We start from the raw sequence: 23,952 nt of genomic DNA, 5'->3' as shown, positions 1-23,952 counted from the left end.
AAGGGCAGTCACCAGCTCAGCCTGGGAATGGGCCCATCACTTTGGTGGATGCACTGACTTGCAGTTAAGCACATGCTTAACAGCTTTGAGAGATGTGGCGAAAATGTGCAGGGGAGGATGGTCTGGGTCAGGAGTGGAGGCTGGTTGGTTGTTCTCCTTGAGTACTGCTGAAAAGGCACTTACCAAGGAGGTGAATTTGCAGTAGCAGCTTAGGGGGAAAAGGATGTACTGGGGAAGGATTTAGTTTGATTGGGTTCTTGTACTGAGAGTGAGTGGGTGAGCTCTAGGATTGCTTTCCCTCAACAGAAATAGCTTTTTATAATGAATTTTGTGTCAAGTACTGGGCTGTCTTTGTAACTCCTGTAACTAAAATGAAATACTTGCATGGAGTCACTGCTGCGTTTTGCCCACTCGAAGCATGGGTGGAATTTGGACTAGAGCCCCCAGGAATGAAAAGGAGTATGAGCTCTCTGTAGCAGACTGTCTATAACATCATTGGCAGCAGTGCGCTCACAGAGCTTATCAAATCCCAAGGACACTGAGTGGGTTTACTTCATATTTGAACTGTTCTGCCCTAGCAGGATTAAGGCCCGGTAGGTTTGAAGGTCATGTAGGCTGTGTGGCTGGAGCGTGGTGCAGCTGCGGTATCCAGAGCCCTTGTAAAAGCTGAGCAGGCAGGACCCTGTGCCCCTGCTCGTTGGCCTGGCAGGAGTGTGTGGGTGTCCCAGCACCTTTCCGCCCGATGCCACTGAATGTAAAGGTCTGGCTGTTCCCATGGTGCAGGCAGCCACGCTGCATCACAGCCATGTCCCTGCGGAGCAATACCCCCCCCCCCCCAGCACCCTCTCACCACTGCCCCATCTCTGAACCTGGTGTACAGGCACCTTCGTGCTGCCCCAGCCAGCAGCTGCTTTTTTGGCCAACAATGAGGATGGCTGCTGCGGGGTCCCAGCCCTGCTCTCCAGCCCCAGCTGCAGCACAAGGGAGAGAGAATGTGGATGTCCAGGCACCTCTGCAAACCTCCCTGCTCTGGGTGTCCGAGTGGTGGCTGATGTGGGGGTCTGAGTTTAACACAAAACAAAACGCACCATGTCATAAACAAGCATGCTTGAGGACATACTGAGCTGGTGACCCCATCCCACACTCAAGCTGCTCCCGACTCCTTGTCTGCTGTGGTTTCTATGTCGAGCCCCATGCTGTCTTTCTAAAAACTCCCAGAGAGGTAACTAGGGAAAGTAGACTTTTATTCATTAAACTTAGATTTGCTTGCCAAGGATCTGCATCTCTCTTGGGAAATGTTTTGGGGTCTGCAACTCAAAAAAGGCTGAAAATCCATTTTGTTTCCTATGCTGAAAAGCATAGGCACAGTGGCATGGGATAATCATGCGTTTCAGCGTTAATTCTCAAGTTTCTGCTCTTGTGGCTTCATGTCAGATCCTGCATGCTCATTGAGCAGAGTGTTTTGTGGTGTAATGATGAGATACTCACCAGTGAGTTTTACTATACCGGGTTGTTAAATAAAACGAACTCCTTGGGAAGGCTGTATAAACAATCTCAGTATATATGTATGCCTGGGCATAGAATTGTGGTTTGAAACTAGGCAGAAAATGTTCCCAAAGAAAAAAAACCTCATATACATGTGGGAATATGACAAAGCATCTACTTACTGTCCAAATATACTGTGGCCTCTCCGTGGGATTGGGTTTTATAGGAACTGAGTTACTTTGAAGTGCTGGTTTATGCCAATTTAGAAATTCCAAACATGAAAACAAATGTGCCTCTAACATTACATCTCCTCAAATAAATCTGGAGGATTAGCCACAGAAAGGAAACTGGGAATTTACACTTAATTTCTGCATTAGAGATGGGGCAGAAGTTCTTGTAGCTGACTTAATTTCTGCTTTTCACAGAAGGTGATGTGTTTGGAGTTGCTGGCATGCACCTGAAGGTGCAACTGCTGTTACTGCAAAGCTGCACTGCATTGTGGCATTGCTATAATCGGTTTTGCTTCTGGATGTTGTACCAGCAGTGGGAGTTGATGTTTCTCCGAGCCACCGTCTATGGGGGGCCCGGGGTGCCCCATATGAGGGGTTCAAGCCACAGCCTGAGCCTTGCTGGACTGCCAGACTTTGGGCCCCAACCCAAGTACCACGTACCTGCCCTGTCACTCACCTGGTATCAGTTGAGTGTATTTCCTTGGGAACTGATGTGGAAGCACAGCCTCTGCCTGCAGCCGTGGCACAGGCAGGCAGCTGTGAGAGGAGGGCAGGGGCCGTGTGAACCTCATCCTTCCTGGGAAGGCAGGCTCAGCTCTGGGCTGCCATGCCTGGGGCCTTCCTGGTGCTGAGGGCTGGTGCCTTGTGCGGAGCCAGGGAGTCTCCCAGGGAGCAGGTCGGTGCCCCTGAGCCAAAGGCGGGTGGTGGGAACACACCTTACAGGCCCCGGGGCTCGCCCCTGCTTTGAATCTCAAACAGATCCTAGATTACAAAGGGAAATTCAGTCAAAGTGGCAGAAATTTCAGTGCCTGGAAACCAGAAGTTGTGCTGCTGTAGGTGGGAGCATGGAAAGTGGCTCCCGGCCCTGGCAGAGTGCCCGCCTGCTCCCGAGGCACAGGGCTGTGCTGGATGGTGCTGGCTGAGCCCTAGGTCCTTCTGCAGGGGAATCTGGGCTCTCCCTTGGGTGTCCGTAGAGCCAGAACTGCAGGTGGCTGCACAGACCTTGTCATTCTTGGGAGCTAGATGGTCAAGCTGACCTGATCCGGTGAGCTCACCAAATCTCCTGTAACTAAGTAATGGTTTAGGTGGAAAACAGGAAAAGGATCATTTTGGCCAAGTCTAGTGTTGCCCGTGGAAGGTACCTGGCAACTGGGAGGAAGCTGGAGCATTCTGGAGAGGTGCTCATATGATCATACAGAGGCAATTGTATCTCAGGAGCCCGCCCTGCCTCAGGGGTTTTAACCACTTTTGATTGTGTAGCCCCAGATGTTTTCCAGGGTAGATGTTTGGTTCCCACTTGCGAACACGAAGCTGCTCCCCAGGAACCCTGGTGGGAGCCCTGACAGGAGACGCAGGGTCTCAGTGGGTGGAAGTGAAGGGATTTGCCAGCTCTTCTCTGGTTTTTCAGTTTGTTTTATAGTGACTCAGAAGATTTGGGCTCAGGGCACCTGGGGAGGTGAATAAGGAACATAGAGATCTGGAGGGGTGCCTGGGGATACTGTAAAAACACAGTGCTGTGCCTTGTAAATCCCAATAGGCACCTACTCAAACTCACAAGTGACTGCTCCTTGGTGATACTCTGGTGTGATGACCTCTTCCAGCAAGTTGTTGGAAACACAATAGGTCTGAGCCCCTGGCTGTGGTAATTTAATGCAAACACCGGGCAAGCTGGAGCCGGCAGTGGTTGGAAGCAATCAATTGCAACCACCTGAGCACCACCACAGCTACCTACAGCAGAGCTGCTGCTCCTCCTGGCTCAGTCTCATGCCCCGGCGCCCACTGGGACAGCGTGTGCAGGAGTGTGACCGCTCACAACAGCCAGGAGCGGATGGGTACAGGTCAGGGCTCCTGATCTGGGGCAGAAATGGCTCCATGGCCATGGGCACGTGGCTGATGCCTGAAGGTGTTGCTGCCTGTGTTGTGTGTGCCCCATGTGCGAAGAGCAGCCCGGCTGTGCCTGTGGCATTGCTGCAGCCCCATGTGCTTACAGGTCTGTTTGGAAACCCTTGGTACCTGCACCAATCTGTGCTGGAGAAGTGTTCCTGCAGAGTTTCACAGGGGCAAGTAGGTGGTCAGAGACTGCCTGATCGGTGCCTTGTCATTGATTAGATGGTTGGCAGCATGAGCGTTTGAACTGAGGTCCCCAGCACATGTAACCAGGGGCATGGTGTGGGGGTGTGAATGACCCTGCCTCTGCAGGAGAGATCTGCTTTGCTTGTCTGTTTGGTTTTCTTTTTGTTTTGCTTTGTTTTTTTCTGGGTTGGTAAATAAGTGATTGCAAGTCCTTATTTTGCAGTTGGTCTCTAACACCTTTCAGCAAGCGGAGGAGGTGGCAGACTGTCTATGGCAATCTCCTACTGGGAGAGACCGGTAGAATTTATTGACATTTTTGAGCAGAGGGAGCAGTCCTAATTCCCAACATCTGGATAGCAGCTCTGCTGGCAGGCAGCACTCAGGCGCAGCACAGGACGGCTTCAGGACGTATCAAACAGCTTGGAGGAGCCCGTTAGATGAGGTGTGCTGATGAGCAGGGCTGGTACCAAAGCCCATGATGATTTTCTGTCATTACCTGCCACATGTCAGCAGGTCTTGTCCAGTGAGGGGAGTGTATGGTGTATGCTGGCTCCTCCTGCAGATCTGTGCTGGGGGCTGGGACTAGGACATCCCCAGGGGTATGAACTCAGGGGACATGGCATCCTACAGCAGTGCAGCAGTGACCACTCTGCTCTGTGGTCTGAGAAGAGCTGATCTGCTGTTGCCAGCCTCTGTGCTTTCCTTTCCAGTTCAGCATGCATTGTCTTTTGGAGGCAGGGACCTACAGATAGTCCCAGCCTTGTAGACAGGGGACAAGAGGCACATAGGCTTGAGGTGTTTCTGTGCTGGGCAATGGGATAGGGGTTGACTTGGGTGTTCAGGGTTTTTTCCATACTGGGGTTCTCACTTGTCTGTGCCCTACTCTGAAGGCATGGCCGGAATCACACTCCCTGGGTTTGCTGCCGTGCTCCCAAGGGTGCTGCCGCATGGGTGAATGGCAACCATGGGTGATGCAGGGCCCAGATGGAGCTTGGGGCTAGTGGTGGGGCAGACTGAGTTCAGGCACAAACTCCAGCTCAAGTCTCAGGGTTCAGTGAAGCTGCAGGCTTATGTTTTGCTCTGCTGCACCAAACCTGCAGCAGTGGCTGTGCTGGGCAGCAGGACACGGCTGATGCAGGGCAGCAGCACTCTGGGTGGCTGGGACCAGCTGCTGGAACAAGGCTGCCCATTTTTTGGGCCTGAACCATTGGAGGGTCTTTGCTTTGACAAGATGCCTGCAGCTTACGTATTGTGAGTGGCCCCAGAATACAAATCTTTAGATTCTAATCCAGATGCAAAACTGCTTAAAAGTCTGGATTTTGCAAACATGTACCTCAATTATTTGAAGGAAATTTGGAACTTGTATTTCCATTTCTATCTTATCTCTGTTTAAAGTATCGTGCTGCTTCACACTGCTCCCTTCTGGAGCAAAAGCCCTTCGGCTATTAGATTTTCATGCCACTGTCTGCTGACTGCTGCCAGCATTCAATGGGTTGTGAGCTGCCAGTGGCCAAAAGCCATCTCTGGTGGATCGCCTAATTAAAAGGGGCTATTGAAAACCTGGCATGATCTTGAAAGTGGCTGTGTGTAGAGTGACCTTTTTAGGAAGAGCAGGGAAAACTACAGTATAATGATGGCACTTGATGAAGAAAGGGAGGTGTGAATGGTGAGTGGATTTTAATGCAATATGAAATAGTTTCCAAGGTTGTTTGGCTTGTAAGCCCCTGTCATCCTTCAGTACATCTTGTAGAACCAGATGTCAGCTGCAGGCAGTACAAGGGCACCAGGCTGGTGTGTTCTTACATGTGGTTCCTTGGAGAGCAGAGGACCCAAGTCTGTGAACCAGCTCACGCAGGGAATGGGCTCAGGTTGGGCTTTCGGCAGCCAGTGGCAGGTCATCACCTGGAGAGGAAACTGTGCTAAAGTCTCTGCTTGAGGGAACAAACACCTGCACCTGGAGAGCAGTGGATACAGGTGATTTCTTCCTCACACTTCCTCATTTGGTTTGAATTGTGTACGTTCCTGGGGTGAGATGAATGGTGGGAGTCTGGGATGGGTGTTCTGTGCATTCCTCCTGGGATCCCATCTGCTCTGGCCGCCTTTGTGCACTGAGGCTCCCTGGCTGCAGGAAGGCTATTTGGGCACTGTCAAATAAGCTGCTGAAGAAAGGTTTGAAGCTCTGGGAAGGAGCTGGGGTTGCAGTGTTCTGTTCCTGGGATCTCCGAACTGTAGTGTCAGTTTTTGCTGAGCTTTGCAACAAGCTGCAAATCTCAGCGGATCTTTGCAAACTGCTTTGGAAACACTGGTTTCTACAAATCTTGGATAAAAATATAAAATGGTAGAGAAATCAAAGGCTTCCATGCTTGAGCCAAAAGAGAGAGGTCTCAGTTGCTGAATCCAGTAAGACCATTGGTTTTTAACAGATTTTGAAATTATTCACATTATTCAGTTACTGTGATCTGAATTTCCTAGCTGGGGGGGATGAGGTGTGGAGAGAGGACCTCCAAAGGTCTCTTCTGCTCAGTTAGTGAGGAAAAAAGGCTTATTTTTAACCTTCCCATGTCAAGCTATAGCAACGAGCTGGGTGCTGGGAGCATGTGGTGGTGTTTCTGGATATTGGTGCCAAAGCTGGTGTGCAGGTGATGTGCATGGTGGTACCCATGGGGATGCCTCTGTAGCTCTGGTGTTCAGGGGTGGGTTTTACTGAGGATGCATAAAAGAATAGTAGAGTTCTGCTCATTATCTCAGAGTTTGATTTGCCAGAACTAATGAGGAAAATACAGGAAAACATTTACTATAAGCTACTGCTAAATAACGCAGATTTGAAGTGACACATGCAAAAGACCAGTTGTGTTCGGTAAGATGTTGTTACTTTAATGGATGCTTTTTTCAGCCCAGGATCGCACACATAAATCTTCGGAGCACTCTGAGCATGTGAAGTGCTAAGTGTTAAGAGTAGCAATAACAAAAAATAACCCCTGAAGACTGAGGAGCCAAACTCACTGTTCACCCGGGGCTCCTCCCTGTGGGAAGGAGTTTGAATAGTTTGAGGTTGGTTACTGAAGCCAAAGCTCAACATAAATGAGAAACACATCTTGAGTGGTGAAAGGGGGGGGGGGGGGGGGGGGATCTTCCAAGGAAAGAGAAACTAAGAAAAAGCCAGCCTGAATAAATCATGCAGTTTCAGAGGGACGTGTAGTTGGGCTTTCAGTGTGGCATGGGTGTCCTTGGGATGAGGCGTGCTCCACAGATCCACTCTTTCCTTGCCACTGGGGAGTGGGGCAGGGGAGCTGCATTTCCACTGGGGCAAATTTAAAGGACATACAAGCTCTTGCTCTTTCTGCTTAAATGCTTGCTGTTTTGACTATGACAACCCCTTTGGAGCCTGTCGTTTGTTAATCCCTCTGCCTGCCCATTCCTGGGGGATTTGATTGCATAATCTGAAGTATTGTATTTAATGCAGGATGAAGGCTAACATAATAAGCTTGACCAGCCTTCCTGGCGGCACGAAGGATATGTACAGTTTCAGTTAAAAGACTGCTGCTTTTCTATGTTTCCGTGCTTTGAGCAGTGCCCGTGCACTCGCACGTGCTGCCTCGGCTCCCTGCAGGGCAAAGCAATGGTGTGTGCCCAACCCTGGCTTGAGCAGAGCAAGGACGGGGATCCTGTGTGCCAGGGCTGCTGGGCTTGAGGAAGGTGTTCTGGGGGTTGGGCTGTGCAAAGCAGATCCTGCAGGGTGCCTGTCAAAATTGCCCTCAGCTTCCTTTGCCAGTAGCCCGGCCTCAGGGTTAGCACATGGGTAGGGGTTTGTGGAGTGATGGATGGCTGAGTCTGGACCGGTTCCCGCAGGAAGAGGTGGCAGAGGAGACCAAGAGGGTAATCACAGTCTAGTTGTAAGTGTCCAACCTCAGTATCACTGCTGGAGCTGAGGGTGGAACCTCTGGGGACTCCTCGGAGCTCTTGCATCCTCCCTAGCACCTTGAAGTAGATGTTATAGATACCCCCTGCCCTTTCCTCCTGCACCTGCAGGACACAGCAGAGGATGGATGGCCAGAGGGAGCCTGTGCATGTTCAAATCGTTGGGCTTTGCCCTCACCGTATCATTGTCTTCAGCCCAGCTGTTCCCTGGTGCTGTCCCAGTCCTTCCCTCTGAGGTGGGTTCTGCAGGCAGCATGTCCATACGTGAGGTCTGGCAGGGCTGCCACTGCTGGAGCAGCAGCCAAAGCTTGGGTTTCGTCTGAGATGAGGCACACAGCGGAAAGCATCTTCTGGCATCTCAAACTCCTCACCTCTGGTGGTTTGAGGTCTGTGGCTGCGGTGGAGGTGAACGGTGCTGCTGCTGCTTCGACACAGCAGCTTGGCCTGACCAGGCTGGGCATTGAAGGTTTGGCAGGAGGTCTGTGCTTTGCAGACTCCAAGAAATGTTTCTTGTTTGCTTTCAGAGGCAGGTGGGCTCAGCCTGCGAGGTCAGCTCTGGCCCCAAGTCTGGCTTCAGGCATGTGGTCTGCCAAGCCTGTGACCTGTGATGGGTGAGCACCTCAACCATCATAGAGATCTCAGAAACCAGTGCAGGGAAGGACAAGGGGCATGGGCACCCAGGTTTGCCAGGCACCTTGTGCCTCTGACTCTGCAGGTTCTCATGCAGCACAGAGGAGGTCTAGGGAGGTGAAAAGTCCCAGGAGAGCTACTTGTCTGCAGAGTGCTCACTGCTCCCGGCCTTACCCAGCAGCCATGGTGCTGGGCTCATCAATCTGCAGCAGAGAGGGAAGAATGAGTTTTATAAGATGTGGAGGAAAAGCTTTCCTGTAAAATTAAAGTGAAGATAAGAGGCTGAAAACCTGCCAGGCATCAGGAGCTTTTTGGCATGGGGTGACATAGTGGTGGAGGAAGCAGCGGGTGTGCTGACAGGGTCGTTTCTCATCCGGGGCTGGTGCTGCTGGCTGTGTGGTGGTGAATGTGCCTGTGGCCGGGGAGCAGTTTGACAGAGAATCTGGACATAGCTTTTCGTTAGCAATTACTCCTCTTCAGCAAGACATTAACTTTCCCGATTCAGGGCTGGAGGTGATAGTCCCAGCTGCCATCCATCTGTGAAGGGGTGAGGTACATGGGACTGCACATGGATCATTGTGGTTTCCCAGGGCATAGACCAACACTGAGGTCTGCAGGACAGGTCCCGATAGCTGCTGCTGAGCAGCTTTTGCATGCTCAAGAGTATCAGCTTCTGTGGATGCTGATGGTTCCCCCAGCATCAGTGGGACAGAGCTGATTTACCCCCAGGACTCTGCACTTGCTGTGTTCAGCTGCGTCTGGCCGCTGCCATAGAGGGGCTTGTGCAGGCCATGGTCTGTGCCACCACGGGGCAAGACAGATTGAGCAGCCCATTGCTAGTGTCACTGATGGCTCACAGAACACCATGAACCAGGACTGCCACTATGCAAATGTGCAAAACAGAGCAAACCCGCCACTTCCTCACTCAAGGCGCTTGTGGTCTGAGGAAGCAGTGAGAGCAGGGTGCAAGGCTCATTTTAAGCCCTTTTTTTAAGGATGTCTCATGTGCTGTGGGGGTGCTGATTGCTTTGTGTGGTGGCTCTTGAGAAAGATTCAGCAAGATTCATTTCATTAGAGGCTCTCAGCCCGAGTGCCTCAACTGGCCAAGAGTGTGCGTTGATTTGCCTCCTATTGCCTCGAAGATACGATGGGAAGTTAAAAGAGCTCTGTGATAATGCCTGCTCTTGCGGCAGCACTACAATTAGAGACCGCTTACGTCTCAAGTGCCTTAACAGTAGAGCCCTCTTCTGAGGATGACATTTTCCTCCAGGCATCCCAAAGAGCCGGTTTCTGACGGCTCTGGTGGTGAAGCTGCAGCAGATAAATGCGTGATTGTGTGTACAAACTGCGGGCAGCCATGGTGCTCAGCAGGACTGGGCTCTGCCTGCACTGGGCTTGTGCCCAGGCTGAGCTCTGCCCGACACAGGGAGGACTTGTGCTCCCTGTTTCCGTAATGCAGCCGTGCTGCCCTGCCACCAGCTCGCACTCTGCTGTGCAATGGTTCCTGTGAATTTTATCCTCTCCCTTGTGAATTTTATCCTCTCCCTTCTCTTCTGCTTTGAGTCCGTGTTCTGCTGTTGTTTTTTGGGCAGTATCTGATTTTGGATATTCTCTCTGCAGTCCGAGGTTTCCCTGAGTCATACCTAAATGGTAATAAAAGCCTCTAATGGTTTATGTTAAGGAAGACAGGAGATAAAACTAGAGTCCTTTTACCACAGCCTTTAATGGCCTGAAAATGTCAGTTGTGTGGGAGCAACTGCCAAATTTTGAGCCTATGAGGATGATAGCTAAGTCCCACAAATCAACAAGTTTGGAGCGGATTATCGGATGTTGGCTGTGTCATTTTCCCAGGACTCCAGGCATGCTAAGAGCCAGCACTTTAATCCGCTCTGATACGATGCATGAAAGGGGCTGGACTCCCTTTCCACTTCGTGCTGCTTCATGAAGCTTTCAGCCCCATTACTCTGGAGTCAGAAAAGCCTTGCTGGAAGCACAAGCTGCAGAGCTTTTGAACTGCAGCCTGCTTTTGGTTCAGAAATAAACTCCACCTTTGCTAAAGAACTATTTTTAAGGTCACAAACACAGGATGCAGAAATCAGTCCGTTTCATGGTTTTCCTGAGTGCTGCCTCACCACTCCTCTTCCTCCTTCTGTTTCCAGCAGACTTCCTTCCCGAGGGGACATCCTGCACGGCTGCCTTTGGGGTGCAGCGCCCACCATTGGGAGCTGTAATGGAAATTCTGGGAAATCACTTTTTCTGCTCCTTTTAGGTCTGGGATAAAGACCTGGACTCGTGCTGTGGAAACAGCCGAACTCCTGAGCTCTGATGCGGCTGGAAACCTCTCTCTGTCCCACTTGGTTTGTGCAGTCACAGTTGGGGTTGATCCGATTAACCCTGCTCTCAGATGTGGCTCCTTGGTTTGCATTCATTGGTGTCCCTGGTGAAATGGTGCAGAAATCCTGAGGCTGTGCTCCCTGTCAGCGGGGAACACGGGGCGGCCACAGCACTGCTCTGCCCGTGCTGGTTGCGGGATGTCTCTGGCTTGTGCCTGTGGCCTCAAAGTGCCAGTGAAATGGTTTGGGTGCAGAAGGATTTGAATCTAGACTCGCCCCATATTTCTGTGAGTTCCTGAGTGTCCCAAGCATGTAGCAGAAAAGTAGTGGCATTAAATGCCCGTGTGGTTGCTTTAAAATGCAGATGACAGAAAGAGATTGGTGTTGAAAGAAAACGAGTTTATGCTTTCCCCACTTCAGGGTAGGGTAGTTTGATTTAAGATGGAGCAAGATTTAACCCATTCCACAAGGAGAAAGCGTTAAATGTGTTTTCCCAAGCTGTGGTGATTGCCTGCTGTCTGCAGAAGGATGTGACTTGGCCGTATCCTGTTTACTGTAACGTGACAGAATGAAGATGTCCCCCCAGTGTTGTGGTGTGCAGAGAGCAGAGCACAGTGTGCTACCTCACCCTGGGACCCGAGAGAGGGAAAACACCATATGTCTCCTGCTGCCCGCCATCGGAAGAGCTGATGTAATTTAAAGAAAGGTGTTTCAGAGGAAGGATGTACATGGTCAAATAGAGCTTAGCCAGTGTTAGAATAGTTACATCCTGTTTACCATGGAAAACACTTGGTGCTGATATTGGCTCCAAAACGCATGATTTATAAGCAGGCAGGCGCGGCAGATAAGGAACTTCCCGTGCTCTTGGCCCCCTGTGAGAAAGAAGGGCTGTGTCCACAGGCTGCCAGCACACCAGTGCCGATACCGGCTCCAGGGGCAGCTGCTGCGAGGGGAGGTGCTGAGCATCCCTTGGGCTCCCAGGTGGGCCCTGATGTGCCTCAGTTTGCCATGGGAGGAAGGCTTGTGAGCTTCAGGTGGTTAATACTGGTAAGGGGTAATGAAGAGGGGCTAGAGATAATCAGCCAGGTTGGATGAAGCCTTGGGTGCCATGGTTTAGTGTGAGGTGTCCCTGCCTATAGCAGGGGGGTTGGATCTGGATGATCTTAAGGTCCTTTCCAACCCAAACTATTCTATGATTCTATGATTCCCAAGGCAAATAAATAAACCCAAGTGCATGTCTGAGGGTCCAGCTGTGAAAGGGACCATTAAATCAACAACCTGAATGGCTTGCTGTGTTGTGTGGCCCAGTTACAGGGGAAATACACTTTAGAATTTGGGCTGTGATTTTTTTAGTAAGGTGAGATGCTATAAAACTGCAAAATGCATTTAGCAAAGTCCCTTCCATCCACAACACTTGATCCTTTCATCTTGGTCCCATGTGAACCGAGCTGCAGCTCTGAGCACATTGGCTCCTGCTTGGCACTTGCTTTAACAGAGGATGTTTTTCAAATCAGTCTTTGTTGCTCCATGTCTGAACCGATCATCAGCAGCAGCAGCAGCAGTGGCACGGGCCTGGTGTCTGCTGGGACGCAGGAACTCAGAGCAGGGTGGTTCTGTGGAGAGGACCCAGTCTGGTGTTCTCAGCAGCATGCATGCAGCAGGGAAATAAGCCCTGCATGTGTCTGCAGCAGCAGAGGGGAATTTGCTGTGCATGCCATTGCGCAGAGGATGCTGTGGATGCTGGCCTGTGGGGGCTCCTTTCCTCCCAGCTCTTCACTTATGGAGACACAGACCAGTTGCTGCACATGCAGCTTGGGTTTTAGCAAGTTTCTTCCACATGATTGCCCAGGGTTGTGTTCTCTAGTGTGGGGCACTAACCCCACACATGTCATGGCCAGGAGGGCTGGAGGTGCACCCCAGCCAGGGGTCCATGCAGTGGGGTGATCCTGCCTGAGTTTCACACTCTCGCTGTGAAGCCTGAAGATTTGCCTAATCTTCTAAACCATATGGAGAGAGGGGAGAGTTGAAGATTTAGTCTGGTTCCATTAATGAAATAATAATGATAATAAGGGAATTAAAATACAGGCCCTTGTGCACTCAGTCCTTGGAGGAGAGACTATGCTAAACAGGCTGCTTGTCAGCTTCAGCTTGGTGGAAGCACATGGTCCAGTTTCTTAACAGTTACAGCCTCAAATCCCTGTATTTGTTCTGCTTAAATTAGAACTCCTGATGATTATTTTGGAAGGAATATCCGTGTTAGGGCTGAGTTCAGTAAGGCGTGAAATGTGCTTAGTTTTAGGGATGTGGGTTGCAGCCCGCCAGTGATCTTTTGTCTAGAGCTTTGTGTAACCACTTCCCGCAGTCAAGGCCTGAGTTTGGTGTGGTCCAGGAAGCCTGCAAATACCTGCACATCATCCCTGCAGCCACATGGCCACTGCGAAGGGTGACAGCCCAGTTGTGGCTTCTCTTAAGATGAGCCTGAAATGACAGTGTAGATGATGTGGTAATGGCCTTTGAAACGTGCTCATCATTTGAAAGGCTTCAGCTGCACCCACAGCACTTCATAAAAGCTGCTGCAGAAGTGACAGTGGGTAAATTGTTGGCAGCAAGACTCTTGTGATGTTCAGACATTGAATCCATCTGCATAATCTGAGCAAGGGGAGTCTTGGAGGATTCAGGGCAAGAGTGGTCATAAATCTTGGGTGCGTCTCGGGAGGGTAGAAGGAATATGAGGCATCAGTCACATTTCCAAATGCTGCGGTCATGCAGCAACTGTGCTAATTAATTTAGCACGGGATGGTGAAGTCTTTTGTCTTGCTTCAGGCCAAAGGAGCCAAGTGCCTGCCCAGAGACAAGGCTCACAGGTGAGGAGTCCTTAGCAATTGTTCTCTGCCTTTGTCCTTTGGCACTGGCTAGCAAATGGACATGGGTGCCTTGGTATCAGCCTCTGCCTCGGGGCTGAGGGTGGACAGGGTCGGTGGCTTTAGTGTTTCTGGGCAGTTTCGCAGCTGCTGCTCTTCCTTCCATGTCCCACAGTGCAGTGCCTCCTCCTGCCTGACAGCTGCTTCATCCCATCCTGTCCCATTGGAAGACCAGTGGGAATTTTGCTGTTGACTGCAGTAGCAGCAAGACCAGAGCTAGGCTTTACAGTCCGGATTGTCACCAGCACACTTCCCCCTCCTCCCCTTGCCTCTGGTCTCAGTCACTTCCTCACTCCCTTGCAGGGAAGTAACATTTTGAGCTCTTTTATTGGGAAAACCTTTTGCTTCACCTTTTGTTTGAGAAGAAAGGAGCTGGAGATGGCGTCTGGGCTGCAGCTGAGCATGGCTCCACACGCTCCCGAGCCCTGATCCCAAGCGCTGACCTGCAGGAAGGGAAACCCCATGCAGCACTGGGCAGCAAGTGGGATGAGGGCAGGTGGCCCCTGGGGGGTTCCTCTTTCGTGGGCAGAGAAAATTCCCCTGCAGGCAGCCCTAGTGCTGTGCTGGAGAACAGACCTCTGCTTTGGTGGGAGAGGGGACAAGGAGCCCCTTGTCTCCTTTCACTATTGCACCAGGCTTTTGCGTCAAGGCCTGAGGGTGCTGCTACAGTAAAGGCACGGCCTTAGGCTGGAGGATGCCCTTCTGGAGTGCTCCAGCAGCAATCCCCATGTTGCCCTGGTCCTGCCCATAGCATGGGCAAGGGTGGAGCTTTTCCAACAGCTCATCTCCAGCAAAGCCTGGTCTGGATTTGGCTCTGAGGTAGATCTGGGAAGCACAAAGGAGGCTCTATCACAGCTCTTTGCTCCTGAATTAGAATCATAGAATAGTTCGGGTTGGAAAGGACTTTAAGATCATCCAGTTCCAACCCCCTTGCCATGGGCAGGGACACCTCACACTAAACCATATCACCCAAGGCTTCATCCAACCTGGCCTTGAACACTGCCAGGGATGGAGCATTCACAACCTCCCTGGGCAACACTTCCAGTGCCTCAGCACCCTAACAGTAAAGAATTTCTTCCTTATATCCAATCTAAACTTCCCCTGTTTAAGTTTCAACCCGTTACCCCTTGTCCTATCACTACAGTCCCTAATGAATAGTCCTTCTCCAGCATCCCTATAGGCCCCCTTCAGATACTGGAAAGCTGCTCTGAGGTCTCCACGCAGCCTTCTCTTCTCCAGGCTGAACAGCCCCAACGTTCTCAGCCTGTCTTCATATGGGAGGTGCTCCAGTCCCCTGATCATCCTCGTGGCCTCCTCTGGACTTGTTCCAACAGTTCCATGTCCTTTTCATGTTGAGGACATCAGAACTGCACACAATACTCCAAGTGAGCTCTCACAAGAGCAGAGTAGAGGGGCAGGATCACCTCCTTTGACCTGCTGGTCACGCTCCTTTTGATGCAGCCCAGAATACAGTTGCTTTCTGGGCTGTGAGTGCACACTGAATCCGGATCATGTTCATTTTCTCATCGACCAACACCCCCAAGTCCTTCTCCGCAGGGCTGCTCTGAATCTCTTCTCTGCCCAACCTGTAGCTGTGCCTGGGATTGCTCTGACCCAGGTGTAGGACCTTGTACTTGGCATGGTTAAACTTCATGAGGTTGGCATCAGCCCACCTCACAAGTGTGTCAAGGTCCCTCTGAATGGCATTCCTTCCCTCCAGTGTGTCAACAGAACCACACAGGTTGGTGTCATCGGCAAACTTGCTGAGGGCACACTCAGTCCCACTGTCCATGTCACTGACAAAGATGTTGAACAAGACCGGTCCCAACACCGATCCCTGAGGGACACCACTCACTACTGGTTTCCAGCCAGACATTGAACCATTGACCACAACTCTTTGAGTGCGACCATCCAGCCAGTTCTTTATCCACTGAGTGGTTCACCTATCAAATTGATGTCTCTCCAATTTAGAGACAAGGTTGTCATGTGGGACAGTGTCGAACGCTTTGCATAAGTCCAGGTAGATGACATCAACTGCTCCACCCCTGTCCATCACTTCCATAGCCCCATCATAGAAGGCCACCCAATTGCTCAGGCAGGATTTCCCCCTAGTGAAGCCATGCTGGCTGTCACCAAGCACCTTGTTGTTTTTCATGTGCCCTAGCATGCCTTCCAGGAGAATCTGCTACAGGATTTTGCCAGGCACAGAGGTGAGACTGACTGGTCTGTAATTCCCTGGGTCATCCATTTTCCCCTTCTTGACAATGGGGTTATGTTTCCCTTTTTCCAGTCATCAGGAACTTCACCTGACTGACATGATTTTTCAAATATGATGGCCAGTGGCTTTGCAACTTCATTCACCAGCTCCTTCAGGACCCACAGATGGATTTCATCAGGGCCCATGGACTTGTGTACGTTCAGGTTCTTAAGATGGTCTCGAACCAGATCCTCTCATACAGTGGGCCCAAGATCTTCATTCTCACATGCCCTGCGTCTGCCTTCCAAGACTTGGGTGGTGTGGTCAGAGCCTTTGCCAGTGAAGACCGAGGTAAAGAAGTCATTCAGAACCTCAGCCTTCTGCAAGTCCTGTGTAGCCAGTTCTCCTGAAAGCTTCCAGAGGGGGCCTGCATTGTCCCTAGTCTGTTTTTTAGCTGCTGCATACCTATAAAATCTCTTCCCGTTATCTTTAACATCCCTAGCCAAGTTTAGCTCTAACTGGGCCTTAGCTTTCCTAACCTAGTCCCTAGCTTCCTGGACAGCATCCCTGTATTCATCCCAGGCCGCCTGTCCTTGCTTCCACCTTTTATAAGTCTCTTTTTTCCTGTGAATTTTTCTCAGCAGCTCCTTATCCATCCAAGGGGGTCTCCTGGCCCTCCTGCTGGTTACATGTGTACATCACCAGTTACATTAACCAGTTACATCCTCCTGTTGCCACGGCTCAGTAGTGAAGAGCTTTCCCCAGGCACAGCGGGGCTGTCAGTGCTCTGTGCACACGGAGCCTGGGGCAGTGGTGGTGGTGGGGACCCTCTAGTGCCTGCTGCACCCGCTGACATGTGTGTCTCCCGGCAGCTGCAGCCCGAGCAGTTGGACTGTGGAGCAGCTCACCTGCAGCACCCGCTGGCCATCGTCAACCCCGTCACAGCGACCCCCGTGTTCACCTACAGCGGCCTCACTGCCGTGGCCGTGGCCAGCGTCAACAACTACACCGTGGTGTTCCTGGGCACTGCCAGCGGAGGACTCCTGAAGGCAAGTGGAGCCCGGCAGCCACAGCCTGGGCAGGCAGGGCTGGGGGCTGGCCAGGGCGGGGTGGGCAGTGGGCTCCTCTCGGGGCTGTGCACAGGACATCGCATCCTGTCGGGTTTGTCTGAGCACCAGGTTGGCAATGAAGGAGTAAGTGGATGCTGCCGTAATGTAACCAGTGATGCCTGCTGCCTGGCCACTGGTGGCCGTTAATTGCTGTTCAAGGCTGCCATGTGAGCAGGATGTTCTTGATGAACTCTATGCTAGAAATGTTATTGTGCAGCATTTAAGTGTCGACAGTACTTCTAATACATTTTCCCCCTGAGCTGATGGGTTTTGAATGCTTCATGTGGATGGGGGAATCACCAAGAGATGCTTCATCTCAGCTGAGTCCAAAGCAGGTGTGAATCCATGTGTCTGATGGAGTATCTGTTTTAAACAATATGCTAAAGGCAATGTAAGGCACTGCAACACCTGGCTACAGAGCCAAGATGCAAGGCCAGGGTTTCAGCAACTTTAGTGCTTGAAGTTTGCCAAAGGAAGTTTGATTCCAACATGCCACAGCAGTTTGGTGTGCTCTCAGCATCAAAAGTCCATAGAGCAGTGGGGAGAAAAGAGCTCTGGAGCAGAGACATGACTGATACCTGCTTTGTCCCAGCCTGGGGTGAGTGGTGCATAACTTGGAATATTGGATCAAAATGCTTGGAGAGAAGAAAACTGATCTAGTCTCTTCCCTTGAGCCCAGGCGCTCCTGGCAGAAATGTGGGAGTGATCACAAAGAAATCCCCACTTTTGGTTTCTGCCTGCAGGGGCAGGTAATGCAGCCGGGTGGGAGGGTGCTGGCAGCCCAACCGGGTGCAGGGTGGCAGACACACATGCCACACGCATCGCAGCCCCTGTTCACACAGCATTAACAGCTCCGCTTCCATTATTATCTCAGAGAAAGCAGCCTTATCTGCTGCGCCTCCATTAGGGAGAGGCTCCTGGCTACCCTTTGCTGGGATAATTTGCTCAGATAGCTCTAATCTAATTCTACAACACAGCTGCATAACCAGCAGCCTTTTTACCTTCGGGGCTCCTTGTTATTTGGCACGGGATACAAGATACTTTGCGTGAGTTATCATTCAGATTTGCTGCCTGAGAAAAAGCAGCAAAGGAGCAGGAATAGAGCTCGACCAGCCCCTGCCAGCAGCAATTATGGCTGCCAGGGGTAAGTATAGGGGATTAATCAGATAGGCTGCAGACGGGCATTGCGTGCAGGCCATTATCAGAGCCACGTCCAGCAGGAGAGGAAAAACAGCACTTGGGCAACGGTGGCCAGGGCATGGTGTGCCAGGGTGTGATGTCCTGGAAGGAGATGGGGGTGGGAAGGGTCCCTTCTGGTGAGTCCCCATGTGTCTGGAAGTCTGTAGACAAGGTGCTGTGGTGGTGTCGCCCAGAGCTTCAGCCCACTCTGCTCTCACCAGTGCAGCACGTGTCCTCCTGCAAGAGGGCTGCTGGTCTCTGCCCCTCTGCACTGCTGCTGTGGCTCTTCCCTGGGCTGTAGCCCACAGAGATACAGGGCAAATGCCAGCACAGTGAAAGTGTAGGATAAATAAGCCCTGAAGGCAGAGGGACCTGGGGACAGGTGCCTAGAAAACAGCCAAACACAGAGCAGAGCTCAGGGTGAAGGGAGAGAGGGTGGTCACAGAGCTACAGTGGAGGACACTGGGACTTTGATCATGGACATCTTGGGTGATCTAAGGCAAATTATTTAGCTTCTTGAAAGCCAGTTTCTAAGTGGGGATCATGATAGTTCCCTTATTTTCTGCATAGTAGCTTGCAGTGCCTGCATATGGTTCTTAGCAGAGCAAAGCGCTCTGCTTTGAGTTTGTGTTATCTTACTAGGATGTGTTATTGCTGCTCTAGTATGAGAATTAATTAATCCTATGTTAATTAATTAATCCAGACTTTAGAGAGCAGAAGCATGCTTGGTCCTTACAATTACTGCCTTCCCTTGCTAGTAAGGATGTAGGAATTTTCCTCACGCCCTTTCTGGTTCAAGCTGAAAAGTGACTGTCACATGAAATTGTGTAGCCCTATTGTTATTTCCTCTCAGCAATGCCACATTTAATTTGCTGAGTTTTCAAGTCAAATGCCAAGACATTCAGATCTGAAAGGCAGGCTGATGCTTTGCAGCCTCTTCCATCACTGCCAGCACTTCAGCTGGTGATTCATGAAGCAAGGTAGGATTAGGCTGTCCTGCGGCAGCTGCCATGGTCTTTGGAATTAGCAGGGATGAAAGCTTCTTTTTGCCAGGAATGACAACACTTACTTTTCAGACAGGCAGGGAACAGGGGTTGCCATGTTGCACAGCCCCATTTCTGATTTATTGTCCCTGTTTTTCATTAAGCTTGGAAATGCAGTGTTCTTTGTAACAGAAATGCACACATGTACATGACAAGGGCTGGAGGCTGGTGCCACTTCCATTAGGGCAGGGCAGCACTGCTGCTGGAAGCAGCCGTGCAGTGCCAGAGCCATAGGGTGCAAGTTTTCCAGGCAGCCTCTCGGACAGAGGCCTTTGCACAGAGGGAGCGAGGCTGCGGGGCTGGTCGTCACCCAGCTCCTGGCCATGACTGGGGCTTTCTGGACCGCTTAGTGCCTTCCCTGTGGCACAGAGCTGGCTTTTCAGTAAAGCTCCCTGTGTACAGCCTGCAAACTGTGTGTAGAGATTTACAGTGCTTGAAAACATGGAACACCAATGGATAACACTTTGATTCTTGTTTATAACCAAGGAAAAATAATATCCTTCCCAGTGTTTCACAAATGGTCTCAGTGAGTGGCTTCTTCTCACTACAGATTAATCTGGACAGTACCATGAAGGTTATTAGCAGGAGATCCATTTCAGTGGCTTACGGAGAGCCTGTCCACCCTATCATGCAGTTTGACCCATCTGATTCTACCTACCTCTATCTGATGACCTCCTATCAGGTGAGAGCTTCAGTCTCCCCCAAAACAATCCTTTGAGCACCTCATTTGGTTTAGTGTTCAGCACTCAGCTGGGAGCAGGAAGGGACACTAAAGTTTGCTTTCACAGGAATGGGCAGTCAGGAAGCTCAGAGCTTCTGTGTGTCAGAGGCCTTTGGGAGGTACCTGTGCCTGTTCTCCTGTGCAGCGTGGGGGTCATGGCAAGCTGACTGGTTTGTCTGGCTTGCTCCTTTTTGTGGTGACCAGGTGAAAAGAAGGGTCAAAGCTGTTGAAACCAACCCCACTTAAAGGAGTGCAGAAGCAAACAGGGGTTGTTCCTGTATAGAAACCTGAGAATACAGTGCACAGTCTTTAGGAAGGCTTTTGGGAGATCCTATAAACAAAAAGTCTGCCTGTCAGACATGATCCTGGCAGAGGTTTCTGCTCAGCCTGGCAGGCAGGAGGGCTGGATGGGAGAAGGGCTCTCTGTGGAGACTGGGAATGCCACAGCAGGTAGGAACAGACTGTCTCATCTTCATCAGGTGAGCAGAGGAGGAGGATGAGAACTGGGTGCCTCAGGTGCTCGTGGTTTGTCCTGAATTACATTTTAATCTGCTAAACGGATGCAAACCCACAAATGTTATGCATTGCATTTTTGTTTTTCAAGCTCTATCTCCCTGCAGACTGATCATTACCATTTCACAGAGCCCTTCTGGGATGCCTCTTTAGCTGATGTTTCAGACTGTCTCAGCTCAGCTCCCGGCTGGGCTGTGCACCTCCTTCAGGCTTGATCAAACACGCAGTGCAGTACTTGTGATGTTCTCCTCTGTCTTTTCTTTTCCAGTAAACCAGATGAGTTCATTTTTCTTTGGTGCAATTAGCATCATAGAATCACAGCATCAGCTATCCTGGGAAGCTCCCCAGGAGCGAAATTGGGTTGGGTTTGGGGGTGCTGAGCACCACAGGGCTGGGGAGCAGGAAGGTGCTGTGGGTATGGTGGGGTCAGACCAAGGAGCCTGTGGTCCGTGGTGCACTCCCCTGGTGGGAGCTCAGAGCTCTCAGCACCTCACATTTTCAGTACCAAATGATTCAGTTTTCCTTCTCCAGTATTTAGGCTTTGCTCCAACTTTTCCTGCTGAGCAAGTCCCCAGAGGTTTTTTGATTTCTTTATAAACGAAGTTTCCAGGGTGGTGTTGCTTTCTGGTCATTATGTTAATAGCTAGATAGCATTCAGCTCTGTCTAGAAGGGACCTTTCTGCACATCTGTGTGAGAGCTTTTTAGAGAGGGACAAGCTGTGAAAGCATCTCTGATGCATCAGAAAGGTGTGGTGTGGCTTGCTATAGCCTGCCCATTGCACAGCTATGGCCAAGGTGCTGGCTGAAAAGGAGCAGCTCAGCTCAGCCCAGCACAGCAGGGCCTGTCCCTTGGGCATCCTGCCCTGGGGCACCAGCAGCAGGAGCTCCATGAGGGGTGGTTGTACACAGAGCACCCGCCTCTGAGCAGTGTGGGGTGAAGGACGGTGGTGCCAGGGCCTGCTCCTTGTCTGTCCTGTAAGGTTTGGTCCAGGCTGACAGCTAAAGCAGCAGAGATGCTGCTGGCTCTTCACTGGCTACAGGTGGCCTGACTGTCTCATTCTGGTCAGGTTTCTGTGGGGGTGTAAAGCAGTTGGAAGCAGTTGTGCTGTTGTTGTGCAGATGACACGGGTGAAGGTGGCTGCCTGCAACCAGTACTCGACATGCACAGAGTGCCTGGCTGCTGCGGACGCTTACTGCGGATGGTGCACGATGGAGACCAGGTAGGACTGGTTGTGTCCCAGTACATTTTGATTTGTCCCTTGGTCCTCAAGCCTAGGTAAGAATTTCTGGTGCCTTTTGTATTTCCACACAGTCACACTGCCCTTACAAAATACATCCTTTTAAAAACAATTGCATCTGGTCTGAAACAGTTGAGATACTCTTCAGAGCCAGGATTTCAGTGTAGCTGCATTATTATGCTGTAGTCAGCTGCCAGTGCAGAGAATATCTTGCAGGCATACAACCGTGGGTCTGAGAGAGCCAACACCCTGTTAGAGACCGTCTTTTGCCCTTGCAGTTATCATTTATGAGTAGGAGGCACTGGACACTCAAAAGGGGATTCACAGAATTAGACTCCACCTTTACATATTGAAGGTTGGACAAATTGTCACCATCTCCTCTGCAGTTCTGGGTTCAGCCTGGCCTGCTCTTGCTTACCCGGAGTCCTGGTGCTCTGCTGATGCTGGTGGGAATACATGCTCTTATCATGGCAATCAGACACTTTAGATATAGTAACAAAGCTCTAGGCTTAGCTGCATGGATGGTGGGAAGGGATGCAGGCACAGGATTGTCTCAGGATCTTCCCTCATGAGGAAGTCACCGTTTTTATCACCTGTTTTAAACATAATCAACCCCAAATTGTTCCCCTGCAGGTGTTCTCTGCAGCATGAGTGCACCAACTTCACAGGGGCCAGCTTCTGGGTGAGCACAAGTGAAGGAGTGCAGCAGTGCCCTGCAATGACCATCTTGGAGCCTGAGATTAATATCGACAAAGAGAACCCGGTGTGTTTGATGTGAATACCGGATTAATCCCATGCAGTGTCCTGTAGAGTCATTACCTGCTCTCAGGGCTGATAAATATCCATGCTCCTCCAGCACAATAACACAGCTCCACACAGCTCGGGTGTGGGTCGTGGGGTGCTGAGCTCTGGTGTGTGCTACCAAGCCAGGCCAATGTTCTTGAGTGCCTGGAGGTGACCTCCTGTGCCTCGACAGCCCGGAGGCCCCAGGACACCTGTTGGTCGCCTGTTGGTGAGGAGCACTTGTAACGCTCTTGCGTTTCACAGTGCAGAGATGTGCAACATGTCAGAATACAGAGCATCAGCTGCAGACAGCTAGATAAACTCATCTCTTGGGTTGAATTGTTGCTATTTTTAACAATATCTTAATTATATTTCAAGTGTTTTCATCCAAATATTTTTCATTTAAAGACAGATTCTCTCCCAGTTGCAAAAATCAGTCTGTGCCAAAGCACTCTGCCAGTCCTAGCATGGGGCAATCTCTCCTAAGCAGGCAGCTGGGGCAAAGCCCAGACCAGAGCTGGAGAGATGGATCCCACAGGACCTTTGCACCAGTCCAGCTCCACTTTTGCTATGCAGGAGTGCTGGGCTGAGGTCTCCCAGGACTCTCCCACCGACAGCAGGGAAGCCAGCTGGGCACATGGGCTGTGTGCCCTCTGGGCCACCCTCCTCAAAACCATTCCCTTTCTGCAAAACTTCCCTCCCTTCCCCTCGGGGGCTGATGGCAGAAGCAAATCTTGGCAGCTGCTTGGTCCCTGTGTGTGGTGGAGGATTCTGGTTTGCGGCCGGCCTCCCAGAGCCTCCCGGCAGCTTCACCAGCTCCACACCTCCCATCACATGTCCCTGGTCTGGACTGGTGCAGTCTGGGAGGTTTGGGCACTCAGAAGCAGGGGTTAATTTTGTTCAGCTCTTCCTCCTCTTTCTCCTCCCTCCCCAGAGTGTTGGGAGGCAATGGATGAGCAGCACAGCCCAGGGACAGAGGTGTGTGCAGGCAGCGTGGGTCGAGCACAGCCTGGGCGCTGGGGAGGGCTTAGCCTTTGGGTTCTGCCTCCTCCAAGTGGTCTCCTGAGGAAGCCCTCAGCTGGGTTTCATGCCAGCTACTGTTGTTGGAGTGGATGGTGACAGAGCTCTTACTCTCAAAGCCAGGTTTTTGTATGCAGATGGCCTTGAGAGTTCAAAGTGCACCAAATGAAGGAAAATGCTGCCTGAGGACTTGTTTTGCTGTCACTGGCCTAGGAAAAGTTTGGAAAACATGAACAAATTCTAATTATAATTTTCTGTGATAACGGATTTATTTTTTCTCCCATATAGGTCCTGATAATACAAATAAACGGGACTATCCCAAACCTGAATGGAACAAATATTTCCTGTGACTATGGAAACAACATCCACACGGTAGCCAGAGTTGCTGGAGATTATGTAAACCAATTTATTTATTGCAGTTTACTTCCACGTGAGAAATATCCAGCGTTTCCAGAGGACCAAGGTTTGTAGAGGGAAACAAGCTCAGTTCATTCTCACCACTTTTGTGGATGTAATTTTTCATAAGCTTTTTTTCTTTCTCCAATTGTACGTGCAGATA

At 50.9% G+C, this 23,952-nt stretch overlaps 1 protein-coding gene across 1 annotated transcript in view; it reads left to right on the top strand.

Moving 5' to 3' along the window:
• The window catches only part of PLXND1 (plexin D1), a 79,447-nt gene that overhangs the window by 7,391 nt on the left and 48,104 nt on the right, over positions 1 to 23,952 (top strand). Inside the window, exons 4-8 of the mRNA XM_034066551.1 lie at positions 16,660 to 16,836; positions 19,669 to 19,800; positions 21,472 to 21,572; positions 22,224 to 22,353; positions 23,682 to 23,856. Of these exons, the coding sequence (XP_033922442.1) occupies positions 16,660 to 16,836; positions 19,669 to 19,800; positions 21,472 to 21,572; positions 22,224 to 22,353; positions 23,682 to 23,856 (715 nt within the window). The remainder of the gene's footprint in view (positions 1 to 16,659; positions 16,837 to 19,668; positions 19,801 to 21,471; positions 21,573 to 22,223; positions 22,354 to 23,681; positions 23,857 to 23,952) is intronic.

This window comes from Melopsittacus undulatus, chromosome 9 (assembly GCF_012275295.1).
Source record: "Melopsittacus undulatus isolate bMelUnd1 chromosome 9, bMelUnd1.mat.Z, whole genome shotgun sequence".
NCBI lineage: Eukaryota > Metazoa > Chordata > Aves > Psittaciformes > Psittaculidae > Melopsittacus > Melopsittacus undulatus.
Note: the sequence above shows the minus strand (reverse complement) of the source record. Positions and strands in the feature narration are given on the sequence as shown.